The sequence below is a fragment of the Bos taurus genome, chromosome 16 (assembly GCF_002263795.3).
Source record: "Bos taurus isolate L1 Dominette 01449 registration number 42190680 breed Hereford chromosome 16, ARS-UCD2.0, whole genome shotgun sequence".
Taxonomy (NCBI): Eukaryota; Metazoa; Chordata; class Mammalia; order Artiodactyla; family Bovidae; genus Bos; species Bos taurus.
Window position 1 is genome coordinate 57,373,371 of NC_037343.1, and position 24,592 is coordinate 57,397,962.

The 24,592-nt window shown below is 37.8% G+C and overlaps 1 protein-coding gene across 5 annotated transcripts in view; it reads right to left on the minus strand.

Moving 5' to 3' along the window:
* The window catches only part of COP1 (COP1 E3 ubiquitin ligase), a 224,457-nt gene that overhangs the window by 171,924 nt on the left and 27,941 nt on the right, over positions 1 to 24,592 (minus strand). For 4 of the 5 annotated variants that reach the window (XM_005217088.5, XM_059875396.1, NM_001103256.1 and 1 more), the window contains 3 exon segments: positions 15,805 to 15,902; positions 8,738 to 8,814; positions 7,966 to 8,085 (listed from right to left, as the gene is read on the minus strand). In XM_005217088.5, the coding sequence (XP_005217145.2) occupies positions 7,966 to 8,085; positions 8,738 to 8,814; positions 15,805 to 15,902 (295 nt within the window). 5 annotated transcript variants of the gene reach the window in all.

The window sequence follows — 24,592 nt, forward strand, 5'->3', positions numbered from 1 at the left end:
TCCCAGGCTTTCCTGCCCATCACCAACTCCCGGAGCTTGCTTAAACTCATGTCCATTGAGTCGGTGATGCTATCCAACCATCTCATCCTCTGTCATCCCCTTCTCCTCCTGCCTTCACATCTTTCCTAGCAACAGGGTCTTTCCTAAGGAGGCACTTCTTCGCATCAGGTGGCCAAAGTATGGGAAATTTACTATCACCATCAGTCCTTCCAATGAATATTCAGGATTGATTTCCTTTAGGATTGACTGGTTTGATCTCCTTGCTGTCCAAGGGACTCAAAAGTCTTCTCCAGCACCACAATTCAAAAGCATCAATTCTTTGGCACTCAGCTTTCTTTATGGTCCAACTCTCACATTCATACATGACTACTGGAAAAACCATAGCTTTGACTACACAGACCTTTGTCGATAAAGCAATGTCTATGCTTTTTAATATGCTCTCGAGGCTGGTCATAGCTTTTCTTCTCTCTTAAATGAGCAAGTGTCTTTTAATTTCATACCTGCAGACACCGTTTGCAGTGATTTTGGAGCCCAAGAAAATAAAATCTCACTGTTTTCATTATTTCCCCATCTATCTACCAGGACGTGATGGGACTGGATGCCATGATCTTAGTTCTCTGAATGAGTTTTAAGCCAGCTTTTTCACTCTCCTCTTTCACTTTCATCAAGAGGCTCTTCAGTTCCTCTTCACTTTCTACAATAACAGTGGTATCATCTGCATATCTGAGGTTATTGATATTTCTCCCAGCAATCTTGATTCCAGCTTGTGGTTCATCCAGCCCGGCATTTCACATGATGTACTCTGCGTGTAAGTTAAATAAGCAGGGTGATGAAACAGCCTTGACGTACTCCTTTCCCAATTTGGAAACAGTTTGTTGTTCCATGTCTGGTTCTACTGTTGTTTCTTGACCTGCATACAGATTTCTCAGGAGGTAGGTAAGATGGTCTGGTATTCCCATCTCTTTAAGAGTGTTCCACAGATTGTCATGATCCACATAGTCAAAGGCTTTGGCATAGTCAGTAAAGAAGTAGATGTTTTTCTGGAATTCTCTTGCTTTTCTATGATCCAACGGATGTTGGCAATTTGATCTCTGGTTTCTTTGCCGTTTCTAAATCCAGCTTGAACATCTGCAAGTTCTCAGTTCATGTACTGTTAAGCCCAGCTTGGAGAATTTTGAGCATTAATTTGCTGGCATATGGAGATTATTGCAATTGTGCAGTAGTTCGAACATGCTTTGGCACTGCCTTGGGATTGAAATGAAAACTGACCTTTTCCAGTCCTGGGGCCACTGTTGAGCTTTTCAAATTTGCTGGCATATTGGGTGCAGCATTTTCACAGCATCATCTTTTAGGATTTGAAATAGCTCAAGTGGAATTCCATCACCTCCACTAGCTTTGTTTGTAGTGATGCTTCCTAAGGTCCATTTGACTTCACACTCCAGGATATCTGGCTCTAGTGAGTGATCACACCATCATAGTTATATGGGTCATTAAGATCCTTTTTGTGTGACAGCACACAAGCACAGTGGCTGCGTTTGTATAGTTCTTCTGTATATTCTTGCCACCTCTGCTTAATATCTTCTGCTTCTGTTAGGTCCCTACCATTTCTGTCCTTTACTGAGCCCATCTTTGCATGAAATGTTCCCTTGGTATCTCTAATTTTCTTGAAGAGATCTCTAGTCTTTCGTGTTCTATTGTTTTCCTCTATTTCTTTGCACTGATCACTGAGGAAGGCTTTCTTATCTCTCCATGCCCTTCTTTGGAACTCTGCATTCAGATAAACATAGCTTTCCTTTTCTCCTTTGCCTTTTGCTTCTCTTCTTTTCTCAGCTATTTGTAAGGCCTCCTCAGACAAGTCTGCCTTTCTGCGTTTATTTTTCTTGGAGATGGTTTTGATCACCACCTCCTATACAAATCACAGAACTCCATCCATAGTTCTTCAGGCACTCCATCAGATTTAATACCTTTAATCTATTCGCCACTTCCACTGTATAATCATAAGGCATCTGATTTAGGTCATACCTGAATGGCCTAGTGGTTTTCCCACTTTCTTCAATTTAAGTCTGAATTGGCAACAAGGAGTTCATGATCTGAGCCACAGTCAGCTCCTAGTCTTGTTTTTGCTGACTGTATAGAGCTTCTCCAATTTTGGCTGCAAAGAATATAATCAATCTGATTTTGGTATTGACCATATGGTGATGTCTGTGTGTAGAGTCGTCTCTTGTGTTATTGGAAGAGGGTGTTTGCTATGACCAGTGCGTTCTCTTGGCAAAACTGTATTAGCCTTTGCCCTGCTTCATCTTGTATACTGAGGTCAAACTTGCCTGTTAATCTTGGTATCTCTTGACTTCCTACTTCTGCATTCTAATCCCCTATAATGAAAAAGACATGTTTTTTTTGGTGTTAGTTCTAGAAGGTCATGTAGGTCTTCATAGAACCATTCAACCTCAGATTCTTCAGCATTAGTGGTTGGGGCAAAGACTTGGTTACTGTGCTATTGAATAGTTTGCCTTGGAAACAAATAGAGATCATTCTGTCATTTTTGAGATTGCACCCAAGTACTACATTTTGGACTCTTTTGTTGACTATGAGAGCTACTCCATTTCTTCTAAGGAATTCTTGCCCACAGTAGTAGATATAAAGGTCATCTGAATTAAATTCCCCCATTCCGGTCCATTTTAGTTCACAGATTCCTAAAATGTCGATGTTCACTCTTGCCATCTCCTGTTTAACCACTTTGCTTTTACCTTGATTCATGGACCTAACATTCTAGGTTCCTATGCAAATATTATTCTTTATAGCACTGGACTTTACTTCTATGACCAGTCACATCTATAGGTGGGAGTTGTTTTTGCTTTGGCTTCGTCTCTTCATTCCTTCTGGAACTATTTCTCCACTCTTCTCCAGTAGCATATTGAGCACCTACCGACCTGGGAAGTTCATCTTTCAGTATCATACCTTTTCACCTTTTCCTACTGTTCATGGGGTTCTCAAGGCAAGAATACTGAAGTGGTTTGTCATTCCCTTCTCCAGGGGACCACATTTTGTCAGACCTCTCCACCATGACCTGTCCATCTTGGGTGGCCCTACACGGCAAAGCTCACAGTTTTACTGAGTTAGACAAGGCTGTGATCCATGTGATCAGTTTGGTTAGTTTTCTGTGATTGTTAGAATGCAAAGTAAAACAAGAAAACAATAATGTAAAAATGCTGTAATACCTATGATACCTTTGTTTCTGAACTGCCTCCCTCTTCAAAAAGATCTGAGTTCTAAAACTAAGATACCAGTATTTCTTCAGTTCTAAGAGACGAAAGAACACAAAGATTAATACTGACAAGTCAAATGGGGAATAAGGTTAACAGTTCTCACATTCAGTATGAAACTTGTCTATCTTCAGTACAGAAGCCCCCACACACCCTTAAATGTGCCTGTAACTTCTAGTGTTCTCTTAGGTCAATGGCTATAATTATACACGAAGGGATCAGAGATTCCAATTGCTCCTTAGTCAGATTCTGAACAAATTACTCTGCTTCCAACCTTTACTCTATGAGGTATTTCGTGCTCCCAAACCCAAGGAAGGCCTTTTTTCCATAATCTAAATAGGGTTGGTTCCTACCAATTCCCTACCGCCGGCTCAATTTTCTCAGATCTAATCTATCACTTTTCATCCATCTACTTTATAGCTTAAAAAAGTATACTGTCTCTTCTCCCATTCTTTTGCCTTTTAAAAATCACTTTACTGTCATTTTAATGACATTAAGGGGGCAAGATAACTATATATATTCAGTCTATCATTAAAAAGTATTTTTATATCATTTACCACTATGTGAAAATATTTATTAATTTAGTTTATCTCCTCAGCTATTGTGCCCTGTTCCCCTCAACACAACATACAGAGCAGAATTCTGTCTTTTCCACTACCTTTAACACAGCATCTAGCACACAGTAGATGCTAATAGAAAACTATGTTAAAAAGCACAGAAGAGTTTTGGCAACAATTTCTGGGATATGACACCTAAAGCAAAAGCAACAAAACAAAAAACAAGTACAACTATATCAAATGTACAAGCTTCTGCAAACCAAAGACATGGTCAACAAAATGAAAAGGCAACCAAGAGAATGGGTGAAAATACTTACAGATCATATATCTGATAAGAGGTTAATATAAAAAATACTGTACATAAAGAATTAATATAATTCAATAGCAATTAAAAAAAAAAACCCAAATAATAAAATTTTTAAATGGGCAAGGGATTTTCCAAAGAAGATATTCAAATAATCAACAAGTATATGAAAAGGCGTTCAACATCACAAATCATTAGGGAAATACAGGTCAAAACCACAAGAAGACGTCACTTCACACTAGTCAGAATGGTCACCGTCAGAAGGACAAGAAAGAACACATGCGGGTGAGGATGTGGAGAAAAAGGAACCCTTGTGCCCTGCTGGTAGGAAAGTAAACTGGTATAGCCACTATGGAAAACAGAATGGAGGTTCCTCAAAAAAATTAAGAATGAAACTATCACGTGATCCAACAATCCCACTTCTGGGTATATATCCAAAGGAAATTAAACCACTATGTCAGAGAAACACCTACACTGTCATGTCCAATGCAGCATTACTTATAACTGCCAGGATATGTTGATAACCTAAGTGTCCATCAGCGCATGACTGGATAAAGATGTGGTGTGAAAGTGAAGGTCGCTCAGTCGTGTTAGACTCTCTGAGACCCCATGAACTATACAGTCCATGGAATTCTCCAGGCCAGAATACTGGAGTGGGTAGCCCTTCCCTTTTCCAGGGGATCTTCCCAATCCAGGGATTGAAACCAGATCTCCTGCATTACAGGCAGATTCTTCATCAGCTGAGCCACAAGGATGGTATATGTACATATAACAAAATGCTATTCAGCCACAAAAAGGAAGGTAATTCTGCCATTTGTGACAACATGGATAGACCTCATGAGCAGTATAATGAAATAAGTCAGAAAGAGAGACAAGCACCATATGATCTCACATACATATGAATCTTAAAAGAACACACAAAAAACACCAAGCTTACAGAAAAAGATCAGATGTGTGGTTACCAAAAGCAGGGAACAGGGGAAATTGAATAAAGGTCAAAAAGTACAATTTCCACAACCTAAATGTCCACTAACAGAGCAATGGATAAAGAAGAGGTGATAATACACACAATGGAATATTACCCGGCCACAAAAAGGAACAAGATGGAGTCATTTGTGGAGACATGGATGGACCTAGGATGTCATACAAAGTGAAGTTTAAGTCAGAAAGAGAAAAGCAAATATCGAATATTAAAACATATACATGGAATCTGGAAAAATAGTATAGATGATCTTATTTGCAAAGCAGAAATAAAGACATAGATGTAGGGAACAAATATATGGATACCAAGGGTGAAGGGAGAGGGGGAGAAATTGGGAGAATGGAATTGACACATATACACTATTGATACTATGTTTAAAACACGTAACTAGAACTTCCTTAATGGCTTAGAGATAAAGAATCCATCAACCAATGCAGGAGACATGGGTTTGATCCCTGATCCAGGAGGATCCCACATGCTGCAGAGCAACTTGGCCACAACTATTGAGCCTGTGCTCCGGAGTCCAGGAACCGTGACTTCTAAAGTCCGTGTGCCCCACAGTCCATGCTCCACGAGAGAAGCCATCACAATGAGAAGCCCTCTCACTGCAAGGCCCCACTCATCACAACTAGAGAAAAGCCTGGGCAGCAATGAAGACCCAGCACAGCCAAAAGCAGATAAATGAAATTATATTAAAAATGTTTAAATAAATAAAACAAATAACTGTGAGAATGTACTGTATAGTACAGGCAACTCTACTTAATGCGCTATGGTGACCGGAATGGGAATGAAGTCCAAAAGGGAGGGGTTATATGAATATGTGTAGCTGATTCATTTTGCTGTACAGCAGAAACGAATACAACATTATAAAGCAACTATACTCCAATAAAAATAGTTTTAAAAAAATAAAAAGGGAAAAAACAAACAAAAAAGTACAAACTTAAAATTTTAAGATAAGTAACAAGGATACAATGTATAACAAGATAACTATAGCTAACACTGCTGCTGCTAAGTCGCTTCAGTTGCGGGACCCCATAGGTGGAAGCCCACCAGGTTTCCCCGTCCCTGGGATTCTCCAGGCAAGAACACTGGAGTGGGCTGCCATTTCCTTCTCCAATGCATGAAAGTGAAAAGTGAAAGGGAAGTCGCTCAGTCGTGTCTGACTCTTAGCGACCCCATGGACTACAGCCTACCAGGCTCCTCTATCCATGGGATTTTCCAGGCTAGAGTACTGGAGTGGGGTGCCATTGCCTTCTCCAATAGTTAACAGTAGTGGATGGTATATCTGAAAGTTGCTAAGCAAGTAAATCCTAAAAAAGCTCTCATCATGAAAAAAAAAAAAACCTTTTCTTTTATCTATATGAGATGATGTTAACTAAATTTATTGTGATAATCATTTTACAATATATGTGTGTCAAGTCATTATGCTATACACCTTAAACTTATGCAGTGCTATACATCAATTTTGGCTTCCCAGGTGGCACCAGTGGTAAAGAATCCTCCTGCCAATGCAGGAGACACAAGAGACACGGGTTCAACCTCTGGGTAGGGAAGATCCCCTGAAGACAGGAATGGCAACCCACTCTGGTATTTCTCACCTATAAAATCCCATGGACAAAGGAGCCTGACAGGCTACAGTCCATGGGGTCCCAAAGAATCAGACACAACTGAACAACTAAGCAATGAGCAATGATATATCAGTTACATCTCAACAAATCTGAAAGAAAGAAAAGCAAATAAAAGATAAAGCCATCCCACTCTCCCCGCCCCCACAGAAAAAAACCACCGGAGAAACTCCCACCATGAAAAAAGACACAACAGGGAGCCTCGTTTTAGTCGGCTCAACCTCAACTACTCCTTTCTTCCACTAAGAGATTCCCATTCTACTCAGTTTCATCCAGATCTAAGCTATGTTAATCAGAATCAATCCACAGAATTTCTTAAAAATCAAGTTGAGAGGCTCTTTTTCTTCTTTTATCAAAAAACATAAATTCACAAGTACAGGTAACCACATTATCTCCCATGGGATAAAAATCCAATAAAAGAAAATCAAACCTGTCCCAAAGAAACAGTCATGAGAAGTAAAACAGAAACTCTCCTGACAACATTCAAATGCCTGATTTCATTTCCTTATATTCACCAAAGAAGTGATGGTTCCAATGTTCCTAACGCTTGCTTGTTAAGCTCTTCCTTTTTATGTGTGTGAGCTTCTCACTCCCTTATTCTGTCCATTTATATCCCCTTTGTGTTCAAAGTAGTTAAGGGTGGCTATCTGCTTATATTAATGTATACAGTCTTTATTCAAATGGAGCATACTCAATTCCTAATTAATACATACAAATTCTCATTTTATATGTTTTACCTTTATTTACCTGAAATAAATGTAACTTTTCACTTATTTAGATTCCATTACATGAAAACAGGACATAATTTTGTTTCAGTTCCCATCTTTCTAAATGCCCTTAGCTAAGCCATCGACTACTGACTGCTACTGTTAACCCACACCCACTGGAAGGATTTTATGTAAATTAAAATAATCCCTATTTTCTCCTCCAAATCCCACATGTGAAGAGGTGAAGATTCATTAGAAGAAAAAAGATCAATAATAATTGTTCCCTGTTAAAATGAAGCTGTACTTTCTCATGATCTGAACACTCAGCTTTTGTTAATAAAAACTGGACACTGCAAGTAAGTTGTATTATAAGAATTTGTTCTTTCTTTCAATTGAAAAAGGGATATAAGTGATAGTTTACAGATAACTCCTACTGAATAAAACTGGACTGACTAACACTACCCTATTATTTTAAATATTTTTATATCTTTTTAAAACAAAAATTTTCAAGTTCAGGGGCCACTTACTGCTTCCAGTTGTTTCTTCTTCTGCACTAGTAACTCCAGCATGAGGTTGACATTGGCCAAATCAAGGTTATCTTGGTCAGTTCCCAACAAATCCTGAAATATTTGCCACCTGTGGCCATTCTAAAAACAAAGAAGAAACCCAACTTAACAAAACTGTTTTAGAGAGTCAAAAACAAATGCTTGCTATTTTCTAATGTTTACTACATATCAAAAATAAACTATAATGTTCCAACCTATTCCTTCCCAGCTAGTGGCTCCCCAATGCCTTCTAATTATAATTTAATCACTATTTCTCCCTTAAATACATTTAAATAACATGAAAGGCACATTCAAGATACGTCAAGTCATCTTCTCCAAAGGTATAATTCCCTTCAAAACAAGTGCCCAGATTTTAATTACCTGTCTAACCATCTTTTCCACTTTGTATTTGGTAAGGTAATAATTTAAGTTCATTTGCTTCAGTAATTTGGGGTTAATCCTCTTAAATTGAGAATTTTCTCAAATGACCACCCATAGTTTCATCCTGCCATATAATTCTTTAAATGCAATGTGTTACAAGCCAACTGACTCAGTATTACCCCACCAGACCTTTCAAAAGGGTAAATTCTAGACAATTCAGACCAAAGAAAGCTGTTTATTGAATAGGATAATCCTAGATCTCCTTTAAGAAAAAGCAGTAATATGCTAAGCTTGCATACCCAATTAGTATTAAACCAATGAACAAAGCAAAATGAAATGTATTAAAAATAGTAATAAAAGAGTTGAAACATACGGTGCTACTCACTGAGTGGTCCAATTTGAACCTCTTTTCCTCAAATCTTTGCTTCTGTTTGAGAATGAGCTCATTCACTGAAAACAAAAACAAAACAAAAAGCACAAATAATCTGTATTTTTATTATTTATATTTATCCATCTAACTTCTATTTAAATGGATTCTATTTAACTTTAAAAAGTCTCAAATCTCAGGAAAAAAAAATGCTAAGCAGAATATGCTTTTTTTTTTTTTGAAATTAACAGTTTTGCCACAGCTACTACTACAACTTCCACTATTATTACCATTACTATTACTGCAGAAGGAAAATTCTTCAGAATATGTACTTTCTCTTACATGTGTCAGTGATGACACTATAGCATTTGGAAACAGTTCTTGACTCTAAGAGACCATTCCACACTCTACAGGGTAACTGGCAGATTCTATGAGGGAGGCACTAAAGGTTTTCATTTGTTGTTCTTTTTGCTTGTGACTTTTCTATCTAAAAGCCATTCTAACCCTTTTTAAAAAAATAAGAACATGAGGGCTTCCCTGGCCCTCCGGTGGTTAAAACTCCGCACTTTCCCCGCAGGGGGCGCCAGCCTGATCCCCGATTGGGGAACTAAGATTCCACACAGAGCTCAGTGTGGTCAAAAAATTAATACAAATAAATAAAAATAATAAATAAAGAATAATAAGAATATTATTTTCTCCCAAATGTCAGAATGCCAACTGTCATATACTTTCAGAGAGGCTAGATCCCTCCCTGGCCCTACAGAATGATGCTTGACTTAACCTAAATCCATCTAGTCATATCCTCTTGACAGTGACTGACAAAATGGTTAACTACTGAGACCTCGTTTTGCCCAATAAGGGTATGCTGTCTTTCAGAAGAGAAGGCTTGAACGAGTTCTCTGTCCGCCTTCGTCTAGGGATGGTACCTGGAATCACGCTGAGCCACCCTGCACCTCTCGTGAGGGGAGCTAGCCAAAGGCCCAACACACCGCTGGGGAAGGCAGGCCGGAAAGACGGAAGGAACTGATCATACCACTGAGATGTCAAATTAACTCAATCTAGAGATTCTTTCTGTGTAAATCAATACATTTCCCTTGATGTTCCAGCCACTTTTAATAGATTTTTCATCTTTAACACACAACTGATTAAAAAAAAAAAAAACTGATAAAAGAAAAGAGCAACTAGCACTAAGCTAGTTTAATGTACTAGTCTTTAATTTATAGACATTATCCTATGGGTTATTCTTTGCATTCTAGAGATGAGGAAATACTAGAAAGAGCACAAGACAGTTACTCATGGTGACATATAATACCAGACAAAGCTAGGATATAAACCTATCTAATACTTCCCACCATACCACAATTTACTAAAAATATTTTCTAAAAAATCAGATACCAGGCCCACACTAGAAACAAAGGTTTAAAGATAAGACTCAACCTAAGTAAGACTTAGAGACACAAGCAACTAAGAACAAGCAGACAAACCCATACAATGCATCAGTTATGATATGACCATCAGGACCATCACTGATGTGGATTTAAAAAGAACACAGGACAAGGAGTTATTAAAATGTTAACGAGTAGACTTCCACAAAGAAGGTAACATTAGAACTGGACAATAATAAGCACACAGAGACTCACTACACAGGAAAAGAAGTGGAAAAGAATTCAAATAAGGGTGTGTGAGAAACTCCCTGGTGATCCAGTGGTTAGGACCCACTGCCATGGGTCTGCACTCAATCCCTAGTCAGGGAACCAATGTCCACCAAGCCACATGGTGTGCCCCCAAAATGGGGTAGGGTGGGGGTGGGAGGGAGTAGAAGGGTAAAATCTCAAGAAATCTCATTTAACACTGGCCATGAATGTTCCAAACCCTTAATTGTAATTCTCTGGATCCTTATAATAACCATAGTACTAAGAACAAATAATGCCTTTCTCAGACGTCCTTGGTAGTCCAGTAGTTAAGAGTCCACTGTGCAGTGCAGGGGACACAGGTTTGATCCTTGGTCAGGGAGCTAAGTTCCCACATGCCATGGGGCAATTGAGCCCACATGCCACAACCAGAAAAGACTACATGTTGCAATGAAGAGCCCACACTCCATCACAAGGACAGCACAGCCAAAAACAAACAAACAAAACGCCTTTCTACTGCTAAAGATTTCATTCTAGCAACTGTCATTTTAGAGGCAAGATAGCAAAGTAAAAGCACGTAATTGAGTCAGGACCGAATCCCAATTCCACCGTTTACTGGGGCTGTTGAACTTTACACAAGTTACTTGCCTTCTCTGTGCCTTAGTTCCCCCACGGAAAGAATGCAGATGACAACTACTACCTGTGTCATAGGACTGAGAATGTATCAAGTGCCTGGAAAAGTACTTGGCAGTAGTAAAGACATTACATGTGTTGGTGACTTTTTTAAAGCAGAGATTTTAAATTTTGCATGTATGTTGTCTTTTACATTAAAGAGTAAGAAGGTCATTCATTAGAGAGGTAAGACCATTCAATTTACAAATTTTATCCACAGAGAACACTAGAAAACAGATTGCTGGTGGGGGGGGGGGCGGTGGTAGGGGCAGAGGGGTGCTGGAGGTGGATCACGCATCATGGAAGGACAAGGAGAGCTGGAGTAAGCCCTCGTAGGAGTGCAGGAGAGCCACTGCAGAGGTTGGAGGAGACACACCCCCTGGCCCTGCATGAGCCTCCCAGCAACAGGAGTGAAAGACAGCCCAGTTCCCGCAATCCCCAGACTCACTTGCCCACAGGCCCGCTCTGTAATTTCATGTTCTCAGTCACAAGCTTCAACACTGCTTCCCAGTCCTCGCTGGTGGCCTGGAACAGCTTCAGGCTAAACAGGGGACCTAACAGGTCCCCATTCCTGAACACACTGGGACAAAGAGCAGCCTGGTAAGGGGAAGGGTCCCCAGAACTCCCTACATGTGAGAGGAAGAAGCTTCTTGATGAAAGTGAAAGAGGAGAGTAAAAAAGCTGGCTTAAAACTCAACATTCAAAAATGAAGACCATGGCATCTGGCCCTATCACCTCATGGCAAATAGATGGGGAAACAATGGAAACAGTGACAGACTGTATTTTCCTGGGCTCCAAAATCACTGCAGATGGTGACCACAGCCATGAAATTAAAAGACGCTTGCTCCTTGGAAGAAAAGCTATGACAAACCTAGACAGAATATTAAAAATCAGAGACGTTACTTTGCCAACAAAGGTCCATCTAGTCAAAGGTATGGTTTTTCCAGTAGTCATGGATGGATGTGAGAGTTGGACCATAAAGAAGGCTGAGTGCCAAAGAATTGATGCTTTTGAACTGTGGTGCTGGAGAAGACTCTTGAGAGTCCCTTGGACTGCAAGGAGATCAAACCAGTCCATCCTAAAGGAAATCGGTCCTGAATATTCATCAGAAGGACTAATGCTGAAGTTGAAGCTCCAATACTTTGGCCACCTGATGCGAAGAACTAACTCACTGGAAAACCCCCTGATGCTGGGAAAGATTGAAGGCAGGAGGAGAAGGGGATGACAGAGGATGAGATGGTTGGATGGCATCACTGACTCGATGGACATGAGTTTGAGCAAACTCCAGGAGCTGGTGATGGACAGGGAAACCTGGCATGCTACAGTCCATGGGGTCACAAAGAGCCAGGACACAACTGAGCAACTGACCTGAACTAAAGAGCAAAGAGGATAGAAAGGCAAAAAGTGAGAGTTATGCCCCTTTTGGGGGAAGGGGGAAGGAAAGAAGAAAGATAGAGGAAGAAGAAAAAGGAGGAACTGTAGTGTAGGGCTCAGGGCATGCAAGGAAAAAATCGAAATACCTGTCTTGACAAAAAAATGCATGAGTCTAAAGACCAGAAAACCAAATCCGCTTGTGTTTGGAGTGTATGACTTCCAATTCTTTGCTCTCATTAAAAGTGAAGAAAGAAGTGGATTTGTTCATGATTATGGCAGGTAAAAAAAATTTTGTTTTTTTTACTAAATGAGTGCTTCTGTTTTTGAAGCATGTAATTCAGAAGGAGGTCAAAGAAATAAGTGACAGTGCTGGAACAAAGTTCCTTCCATCCCCATCAGAGTATTTACATAAGCCGAGTTTCTCATGACTTACCCTTTTCAAAATAAAAAGGAAAAGTCTTAAACTTACACAATGTTATATGTCAATTATATCCCAATTTTTTTAAAAAACTGTGATGATCCTAAATAAATTAAGAAAATATACATGAAACGGAATCCCTGTCCTAGTAATAACTATCAGTGGCAATGGAACTGATTGAGAAGAACATCATCACACATTAAGCACTTTCAATAAATTTTTGTCTAATATTTTACAAAATTTGTAGATATTTATTTGATCAAATGCATGTCAAATAATTACAAATCAGGAAAACCACACTCAAAAGTTCAAAAGAATCTTCAAAGTCTGTAATTTCTATTTTCTGTTACAGAAAAGTACGACAGATAAATCAGTAAGAATTTCAAGCATGTGTGTATATGTGTGTGTGTGTATTTTTTTGGCCACTTTGCGCAGCATGTGGGATCCTAATTTCCCAACCAATGATTGAACCTGTGCCCCCTGCATTGGAAGCATGGAGTCTTAACCAGGGAACTGCCAGGGAAGTCCCAAAAATACATAATGACAAAATTATGTGGGCAATTTTCAATTTGTGCCCATAACTGCCCACTTCTCTTAAGCAGAAGTTCAAAGGGACAAAATACAAAATTTCTCATTGTTTTTTTGAAACTATGGTAAGTATCAAATCACTATACTATTCAGTTTCCACTAGATACATTTTAAAAAGAGATAAAAGCTTATTTTTAAATAACCATATTTATAATACTTTTTAAACTATATTCTTTACAAGCACTAAAACTTACAAAGAAAAAATTTGGATGCTAATTTAAATATGGCATCAATGCGGGAAGTACATCATTTTTCAGAATTTTTATGTGTCATCCAAGCAAAAAGGTTTGAAGATCTTTTTGAAAATGTGTAGCCCTCTAGCCCTCTAGCCATGACTCAAGTAAATGCAAAGCATTAAAAGCGAAGGATCCTTATCTATCAATAAAAATATTAGAATACTTCAGAATCATATAACTTACACTTATTTTACAATGCTCAAGAAGAAATCTCATATTACTTTTAGAAGGCTCAACATTTTTCTAGTCCAGCGAAGAACTACAGGCATTATACAAATCATGTAATCTCAAACTAAATCAATGGGAATAAATTGTGTTTTTTTCAGTACAGAAAAAACAAGTGATATATCACTTTCAGAAACAGATCTCAGTAGCTTCCTGAGTGCACAGGAACCTAAGGATTTGACTGTCACTGTATAAAGGTAAAGACTGGAAAGGGTGACAGGCAGTGAAACAGAATAAATGTATCAGGATGACATGTTATTTCTACGGCTGACATAAATACTCATATGGAAGCTGCATTATATCCAAGACTTCAAATCTGGGCATAAAATACTTAATGCTTAAATTACCTAAAACCAAAATTCTTTACCCATATAAAGAGAAGATTAAAAACTAGATCATAATGAAGATAATGTCTAGCTAAGGAAAACAGTAATTATGACTTCACTATTCACTGAATGTATACATTTGAGAATATATAAACTATGAAATTACATCTTAGTGTTAATATTTTCACACTCCTTCTGTATGGTATTCTCACTCTATTTAGAAATTTACGTAAGAGAATTTCTAACTTATAGTTTCATTAAGGAATACTGCCTGAAATTTTTGGTAAATACCAAAATCTTAAGATCACTGATTTCCTTGCTGTACTTAACCATTCCAAAAGAAGGAGTAGCTTTCTGAAGTTATAAGAATTCAAAGAGAAGTGATTCTAAAACTCACAAACTAGCATCAATCCATGTTCATAAGTTCAAGGACAAAGGCGTCTGCTTTGCAGGACTTCAGTTTCCCTAACTCAGCTCATGAAGTCCAGTCCCACAGAGCATCATATCAATTAGTATTTCTTCTTTTCCTAAGTTCATTCTCCTAGTTTGTTATAAGATTTTATCTATCTAGAAGAGCTTGGTATTTCAACAGAAAATCATCAAAATATTTTCTTCAGGGTTCCTTTCTGCTATGCAATCATCCAATGATTTATTTTCCTTTATGAAAAGACATTGGAGTGCAATGAAGAATGAAAGAGAAGAAAGGGTTGAAGTCAATGGAATTTTAGAACAGAAATAAAAAAGGAAAGCCATGGCTAAACAGGTTCCATGTCATGATTTAGTATTATAAAACACCAAACAAATCAAAGTGCAACTGAAGCACAGGGAGGTCAGAATCTATATATCCTTACCTCCAAGTATGTTACACTTTAGAAAGAATTATCCTCTCTGATATACATAACCAATAGTGCCCTACTTCCTGCCGATCCACACCTGAAAATTAATCTTCATTCACAAAAACTCAAGCTGAAGACTTTCCACACTACCTAAGGCTTTTCAACAAGCAGAATTTCTAGATTTTTCATAACTGGTCTCTGACTAGGTATTATTCCCAACTACTTACCATTTACCTTAAGGTTCCCTATTTGTATCTGTCTTTTCCAGTCACCATTCCTCCCTTAAATGTTCCATATTCACGTCTTGCTTTTCCCAGCTTTACTTTTCAGTTGCCCCTCAGGCCATAACCTCTTGTTCTCTCATCCAGGAGTGCTCATACCCAACTTTTTCCCCCCTTGCCATTCTCCATTAACTTTTCCCTCCACTGCTGCTGCCCCAAAACAGAAACAAGAATGCACAACAAGATACAGAGACAGGGATCTGAGACTCTGGTATTCTCCTACAGCCTCACATTCTACCTAGCTATCAGTGTAAGAACCTAAGAATTGTACCAATGTTTTTTTAATGAAACAGATATAATATGATATATGGTATATATAGTACAGAATCAATGTCATAACCCAAGGAAGACAGGGGAAAGGACTCTGGTGACTAGGACAGAGAGACATGCTTAACTCTAAGTTATGCTCTCTAAATAAATTAGTGCTAGCACAACCTTTTGTGGACTGAATATTTTTAAAAATTAAAAATCATTCCAAAGACTCACCCAAGAAATTAGGATACAGATGGTCAATATTATCCACAACATAGTTACACTTGGGACATCTATTATTATCCTCCAAACTCTGATGAATACACTTGTAGCTATTAACAAAGAAAAAATAAAATAGGCTTCATTAAATCAGTGACTAATTAGCAAACTGGTCACAAAATAATGCCTATTAGTTTTCTATTCCTCATTTTCAACATAAGTAATCTAGCAGTTATCAACTTTATTACAGCTTATACTTCTGTATCATAAAAAAAGTACATAGGACATTTATTAGATAATAGTATATGAAAGTTATTTAAAAATAAACTCAAGTAACAAGCCTACAGGATATAAAATTTAAAATGTAAGTTTATGCAATTTAAACGGTACATAACAATAGGAAGAAAAACAAAAGCCTACAATTTAGTTAAGCAAACAAACTGTGTTCTTGGAGTGCTGATAGCCTTAATATAACAAGAGCTCATTCAAATAAAAAGAAAATCAGAGAAGAACAGAAAAATCAACAAACCAAAAATTAGTCAATAAGCATAGGAAATACCATCTTCACTAGGATGATAAAGTGATTTAAAATTATATACTTCCTTTTACCAATCAGAATAGAAAAATAAACAAAAGGCTATCAGAGTTAGGAGTACATGTACAAATGAATACCTTCATATGCTATTGCAGGAAATTTAACTACCATAACTTTCTAGAAGACAAATTGTATGGAAAATTCTTAAGGCTGTGAAACCTCTTTGATGCAGTGATATTACTTCCTGGAATTTATCTTTAGGAAATAAGCAAATATATATAAGTATAAAAATGTTCAATTCAAAGTTATTTGTAAACAGCAAAATAAGTTAGAAGCAACCAAAACATTAGGAAATTGACTACATAAATTTGTAAACATCAATCCAATGTATAGAGCCAATAAAATTCATATCATAATATGTAACTATAAGCCATGAAAAATAATAACTATTATAGGCCTAGCTAGAGAAATAAGATTATGATAATTTTTCCCTTTTCAGATTATTTCTTTCTATAATGCTTGGCTTTTGACAATTGTATATTGCCTTATAATAAAAACTTTGAAAATGTCATTCAACTAAATAGAAAAGAAATATCAGATTGATATTATGAAAATAATCATTACATTACTAGGGCTTCCCTGATAGCTCAGTTGATAAAGAATCCACCTGCAATGCAGGAGACCCCAGATCGACTCCTGGGTCAGAAGATCCACTGGAAAAGGGTAGGCTACTCACTTCACTATTCTTCGGCTTTCCTTGTGGCTCAGCTGGTAAAGAATCCGTCTGCAATATAGCAGACCTGGGTTCGATTTCTGGGTTGGAAAGAACCCCCGAAGAAGGGAACACTACCCACTCTAGCATTCTGGCCTGGAGAATTCCATGGACTATATAGTCCATGGTGTTGCAAAGAGTCTAACATGACTGAGCGACTTTCACTATGTTACTGAATAAAAATAATCTTTAACACAGTGGATACAATTCCACTGTTTTAAAAAATTGTGTATGTGTACATTTTTTAAAATTTGTTAATTAAATTGTAGTTAATTTACAATGTTTTGTTAGTTTCACACGAGCAGCTTCAGATTCTTTTCCATTACAGGTTATTACAAGGTACTGAATATAGTTCCGTAAACTAAACAATGGTAAATCCTTGTTGCCTATTTCATATACAATGCTGTGTATCTATTAATCCCACACTCAATTTATCCCTCCCAGCCCTTTTCCCTTTTGGTAACCCTAAGTTGTTTTCTAGGTCTGTCAGCCTGTTTCTGTCTTATAAATAAGTTGTGTTATTTTTCTAGATTCTGCTTCTAAGTGGTATTTGTCTTCCTCTGCCTGACTTACTTCACTTCGTAGGATGATCTCTAGGTCCACCCATGTTGCTAAAATGCCAATGCTTTACTTTTAATGGCTGAGTAATATTCCACTGAATACATACCACATCTTCTTTATCCACTTATCATTGGTTGATGGATATTTCGGGTGCTTCCCTGTCTTAGCTACTGTAAATAGTGCTGCTGTGCACATTTGAGTGCATGTATCTTTTTGAAGTAGCATTTTCTCAGGATATGTGCCTAGAAGTATGATTGTAGGGTCATGTGGTAACTCTGTTTTTAGTGTTTTCAGGAATCTCCAGACTGCTTTCCACAAGGGCCGCACCCATTTACCTTTCTACCAATAATGTAGGAGGGTTCCTTTTTCTCCACACCCTCTCCAGCAATTACGTATTTGTAGACTTTTTGATGATGGCCATTCTGACCAATGTGAGATGATACTTACTGTAGTTCTGATTTTCATTTCTCTACGAATTAGCAATGTGGAGCATTTTATCACCCAATTGATGGCCCTCTGTATGTCTTCTCTGGAGAAATGTTTATTCAGGTATTCTGCCCATTTTTTAATTGGGCTGTTTTTGTTTTTTTGTTTGTTTGTTTGTTTTACACTGAGATTCATGACCTACCTGTTTATTTTGGAAGTTAAGCCCTTGCTGGTCACATCATTTGCAAATATTTTCTCCCAGTCTGTATGTTATTTTTTCATTTTGTTTATGGTTTCCTTTGCTGTGCAAAAGCATGTTTGATTAGGTCCCATCTATTTATGTTTGCTTTTATTTTTTTATCTTTTGCCTTGGTAGACTGAACTAAGATAACATTGGTGTAACTTATGTCAAAGAATGTTTGCCTATGCTTTCCTCTACAACTTTTATGGTACCATCTCTTATATTTAAGTTTGTAAGTCATTTTGAGTTTATTTTTGTGTATGGTATAAGCGAGTGTTCTAATTTCATAGATTTATATGCAGCTGTCCAGCTTTCCCAACACCACCTGCTGAAGAGACTGTCTTTTCTCCATTGTATATTCTTGCTTCCTTTGTTGGGATTAATTGACCATATGCATGTGGGTTTATTTCTGGGCTCTCTATGCTGTTCCATTGATCCATGCATCTGTTTTTATGCCAACACCATGCTGTTTTGATTACCGTAACTTTGTAGTACTGTCCAAAGCCTGGGAGGGTTATGCTTCCAGCTTTGCTATTTTTCCTCAGAATTGCTTGCCAACACCATGCTGTTTTGATTACTGTAACTTTGTAGTACTGTCCAAAGCCTGGGAGGGTTATGCTTCCAGCTTTGCTATTTTTCCTCAGAATTGCTTTGGCAAGTCTAGGTCTTTATGGTTCCATATAAATTTTAGGATTATCTGTCCTAGCTCTGTGAAAAATGCCATGGATAATTTGATAGGGATCACATTAAATATGTAGATTGCTTTGGGCAGTGTGGCCATTTTAACAGTATTAATTCTTCCAATCCAAAAGCCGGGAATACCTTTCCACTTCTTTGTATCATCTTTCCTTTATCAATGTTTTATCATTCTCAGCATACAGATCTTTCATTATCCTTTGTTGTTGCTGTTCAGTCATGTCCGACTCTCTATGACCCCATGGACTGCAGTTTGGTTAAGTTTATTCCTAGGTATTTTAATTTCTTTAATGCAATTTTAAATGGGATTGTCTTGTTTTTACTTTCTCTTTCTGACATTTCATTGTTAGTGTAAAGAAACACAACAGATTCCTGCATACTGATCTTCTACCCTGCTACTTTGCTGAATTCATTCATTAGTTCTAGTAGTTTTGGTCATAGCAATCAGACAAGAAAAAGAAATAAAAGGTAAAAGTAAAGGAAGAGGTAAAACTATAATTGTATGCAGATGACATGATACTCTGTTAAAAAAAAAATCCTGAAGACTCCACACCAAAACTGTGTGCATTTAAATGTGTACATTTAAAATAAATCAAAAAAGACATTCACCATAATGTTAACAGTATGTGCCCCTGGGTCATATAATTATGGGAAACTTTTTCTTTGGCAGTGTCTACAAGTTTCTATAGTAAACATGTACTGCTCCTAATAATCAGGAAAAAAAGTTACTTCTAAATTTTTATTAGAGTGATTTATGTATAAAGATGATTCCTAAAAAAAAGACAATATCTCTTTTTTTTAACATTTTATTTTACGTTGGAGTATAGTTGATTAACACTATTGTGTTAGTTTCTGGTGAACAACAAAGTAATTCAATTACACATATATATGTATCTACTCTTCTTCAAATTCTTTTCCCATTTGGGTTGTTATATAACATTAAGCAGAGTTCCCTCTGCTGTATGGTAGGTCCCTGTTGGCTATCCACTGACAGTACCTGTTTTATTCTGGGTCCAAGTTGCTATAAATTGACTTCACCTTCATAAACTGAAGGAGATTTTTGTGTCTGCCTACTTTCTTCCACCTTATCAAAACAAAAACCTACAACTATCAGGTCGCTCTGTTCTCGTTATTATCTACTTTCTCACCTCACATGTGTTACTGGAAGACAAGCAAAAGAGGAGGATGTGACAGAGAATCACTGTAACGGTGGTCTCTGGCATTTAATAGGTACTCACACACTGAACAAATGCCTTGCACAGTGTTCCAGAAACAATATCATCACCCTCCTTGCAACTATGACCAGGCTAGGAACACCATATTACCACAAGATAGATTCCATACAGGAAAAAAATTCCTACATGGAAGTTTCAATGAAAGAAATAGTATTTTTTTCATTTTAATGTTAAATTGTTTTTATTTTTATTGCAAGGGAAAAGCATAAAGAAGATATGCAAATACAATAGATTAAAAGTTCCAACATGGAAACATTTATAGTCTGCTTAGGGGAAAAGGAAATGAATTAATATTACCGGAATACTTGCCCACATGACAAGATTTAATCCTTACCAAAAAAATAACAAAACTGCAGGGAATTCCCTGGAGGTCCAGTGATTAAGAACTCTGCACTTTACTGCTATGTCCCAGGTTAGATCCCTGGTTGGGGAACTAAGATCCCACAGGCCACTCTGTGTGACCATGAGGAAATAAAAGACACCTGCATGTTCAAATAAAGCAAGTCAAGAAGGAGAGAATCTGAGAAGGTTATTAAAGGTGGGAGACAGGGGCTAACAGATAAGCAGAAGAAGGACATTAGGGGTTATAGCAAATAGCTTTTGAAAAGAAATGCTAGTTGGAAAATGAGCAAATAAAATGATGAGAATAAACTAAATTGTTTATTTAGTTTATCAATAAAGAGAGTTTGTCAATATACAAATTTAGAGAGTTTGTCAATATACAAATTATTCCTGAATCCAGTAGAATATTCTCCTCTCCTTTCTTCAACCCCCAAATCATATCTCTTGTTATTAAGCTTATTACCATACCATCCTCTCCCAGAAGGAAAAGAAAGAAGTCTAGGACACAACCAGAAACAGAAGCTCAAATGACTTTTCTGCACTGTATTTGATAATACCCATCTAAACTGTAAAATTTAAATGTATCAAATTACATCCCACCATACAAAAGCGGAGTGATAACAAAATGAATCAATTTCATTTTATAACATCTACTACCTGACTACCACCTCAGGTAGTTCCTCTCTAGTTTGAGAAATAGTAACTGTCTTATTCTGTACTTAATCTGTGTATATGTCTCAGCAGCTCTATTTGCTAATTAAAAGCAGAGATTTGTTTCATTTATCTCTCTACCCTCAATATCTAGCCTAATATCCCACTGAAGAGTTGGAACTCAATAAATGCTGAATACATGAAAAAACAGATATAAACAAAAAAGAGACATACTTCTGTTGCCTTCCGGGTCATATAAAATACTTCAAGAAAGTTTGCACGCATTCATGCTAAGTCGCTTCAGTCGTGTTCAACTCTTTGCAACCCTATGGACTGTAGGTGCTGGGCTTCTCTGATCATGGGGATTCTCCAGGCAAGAATACTGGAGTGGGTAGCCATGCCCTCCTCCTGGGAATCTTCCCAACCCAGAGGCTGAACCTGCGACTGGTATCTACTGCACTGGCAGGCAGGGTCTTTACCACTAGCATTGCCTGAGAAGCCCTATCACAGTGACTCTGATTCATTCTCATTCATCTATCTACCTGACCAACACAAGTCCAAATGCAGTGTTGTGGATTCCAAAAGAAGAGCAAGTACCTAAACTAGCAATCGAAATAGGTGAGCATAAAGAGATAAGAAGGATATATATATTTGGGGTCCACCTGAGAAGTTTTCAATAGCTACTCACACTGCAACTCTTAAAAAAGACTTAGTACCACAGTGTGCTGACATAAATGGTCACCTGTGTTCCCTAACAAGTGTAGATCTGGTCACAAAGAATGACCATTTCTCCACAGATGTATATAGTTGTTCTGTTTCTCCTATTAAGTACTTACCTACCTACAAAATATAATAGATTTTTCTGTCTGAATCAACAGGGATAAACAGATAAAGAAAACTGAGTAATTAGAAAATTCTCAAAAAAAGGGGGTACAGAAAGAACAGATTAGTACCAGCGCTTGTATATAACAACCTGGTACTAGTAAAGTACAAAATGGTCGATTAGTCAAAAGTCCCAACAGACAAACTGACCCTCAGGCTTGATCACAGGTATGCTGTGATGACAACACTGAGGGACCCTATTAATTATAACTAATTTGTAATAAAGCAAAATAGTAAATCAGCCACTGGTATACATGAGGTCAGAGAAGCAGGGGACAGGGGACAACCTGGAGACAGCAAGAGGGAAAGAAAGAACAAGCCTTATCTCTATACCATACAGAAGCCAGTTTTTTAAAATGATATCACTGAGTTTAAGTTAGACTATAGCTAACATTAATAGCAGGTTCACTGTGAAGTGGCAATGAATAAAGAGAAAGAACTTCCTGCTTTATGGTCTCCAACGTGTTACTAGGAAAGACTTATCATTTATAAGTGGGACCAGGGATAAACAGTTAATGTGACTCAATTTGATTTAGTGTTAATACTCTGGATTGAGCCTTCAGTTGGCATACAACTTGACTCCAGGTTACCAGCCCCAGGGTTCAAGTTAGCAAAGAGTTGATATAACAGGCTACTGTTCATGACTAAAGTTCCATAGGCCTCACATAATAGATAAGGTAAATAATTATGAGCTTTTGCTTTAAACAAAAGTTCAAAATATTTAGGGGCTTCCCTTGTAGCTCAGTTGGTAAAGAATCTGCCTACAATGCAGGATACCCAGGTTCAATCTCTGGGTTGGGAAGATCCCCTGGAGAAGAAAATGGTAACCCACTCTAGTATTCTTGCCTGGAGAATCCCATGGACTGTAGCCTGCTAGGCTCCTCTGTCCATGGTGTTGCAAGAGGTGGACATGACCTAGCAACTAAACCACCACCACCACAAAATATTTCATAGTTTATCAAGCCTGGGGGTGGGATTGTCAGACTCCAAGTTTATTGGTTCCTGTCAATGTTATTATCTCTATCCTACCAAAAACTGCTCTCTGGTAGGTATTTTAAAACATAATCACATCAGAGTGTAACACAGTAACTTGAACTGTAACAAGGATCTAAACTTTATTTTTATTTGAAAGAAAAAAAGGGTATTTAAGAAACTAATGGGGCTTCCCAACAATGACCTAAAGACATATCATGAAGACTACAGGACTCACTGAAAAGACTAGGACTGTCTAGTTATAAAGTCAATCAGTAATTTATTATATTTCACAACTCAGTGAAACAAGATCTCTGAACTGATTTAGCACACTCTTAAGCTTTTTTTAAATGCCACAGTAAATTATAAGTTAGAGAAGGGCAGTTAGGAAAAATGAAAACCTCACCTTACAATCTGTTTTCACACTTTCCTTTCAAATCTGTGAAAGAAGAAGAGGTGACAAGACACGAAGACAATGGGGGTTGAGAGTTGGAGAGCAGCAGCAGAAGATAGGCTGAATGACTTGACAAAGGTAAATTTTAGACCCAGAACCCAGAACTAGATTCCTGGTCCATCAACTTCAAGACCGTGCTCTTTCAGCTTTACATCAGGATGCTCAACTAAGGGCAATTTTGTCTCCTAAGGGATATCTGGAGAAGGCAATGGCACCCTACTCCAGTACTCTTGCCTGGAATATCCCATGGACTGAGGAGCCTGGTAGGCTGCAGTCCATGGGGTCGCTAGAGTCAGACATGACTGAACGACTTCACTTTCGCTTTTCACTTTCATGCATTGGAGAAGGAAATGGCAACCCACTCCAGTGTTCTTGCCTGGAGAATCCCAGGGACAGGAAGCCTGGTGGGCTGCCGTCTGTGGGGTCGCACAGAGTCGGACACGACTGAAGCAACTTAGCAGCAGCAGCAAGGGATATCTGGCAATGGCTGCAGACATTTTTGCTTGCTACAACTGGGAGCAAAACGATTGCTACTGAGTTGTTAAAGAAGCAGGTATGCCTGTTGGGTATAACACAACAGAAATATTAAATAAACAGTGTAAATAATTTAGGGAGTTGGTTGGAAGTAGAATATATCATCTTGAATCAAACAGATAAATAAATAAACTAAAGGAATTAAACATACAGAAATTACATACTCATTAGGATGACCATTATTTAAAAAAAAAAAAAAAAGAATCAAACCAGAAATAACAAGTACTGGAGAGGACACGGACAAACTGGAACCCTTGTGCACTGTTGAGGGGATGCAAAATTGTACTGCAGGCAGGAAAAACAGTATGGCGGTTCCACAGAAGATTAAACACAGATTCACCACATGATCCAGTAATTTTACTTCCAGGTAAACACTTGAAAGAACTGAAAGCAGGATTTCAAAAAGCTAGTTATACATCAGTGTTCAAAGCAGCATTATTAACCGTAGTTTCAACAGATGAAAGCAACGCCAGTGTCCACAGAGAGATGAACGCACAAAGTG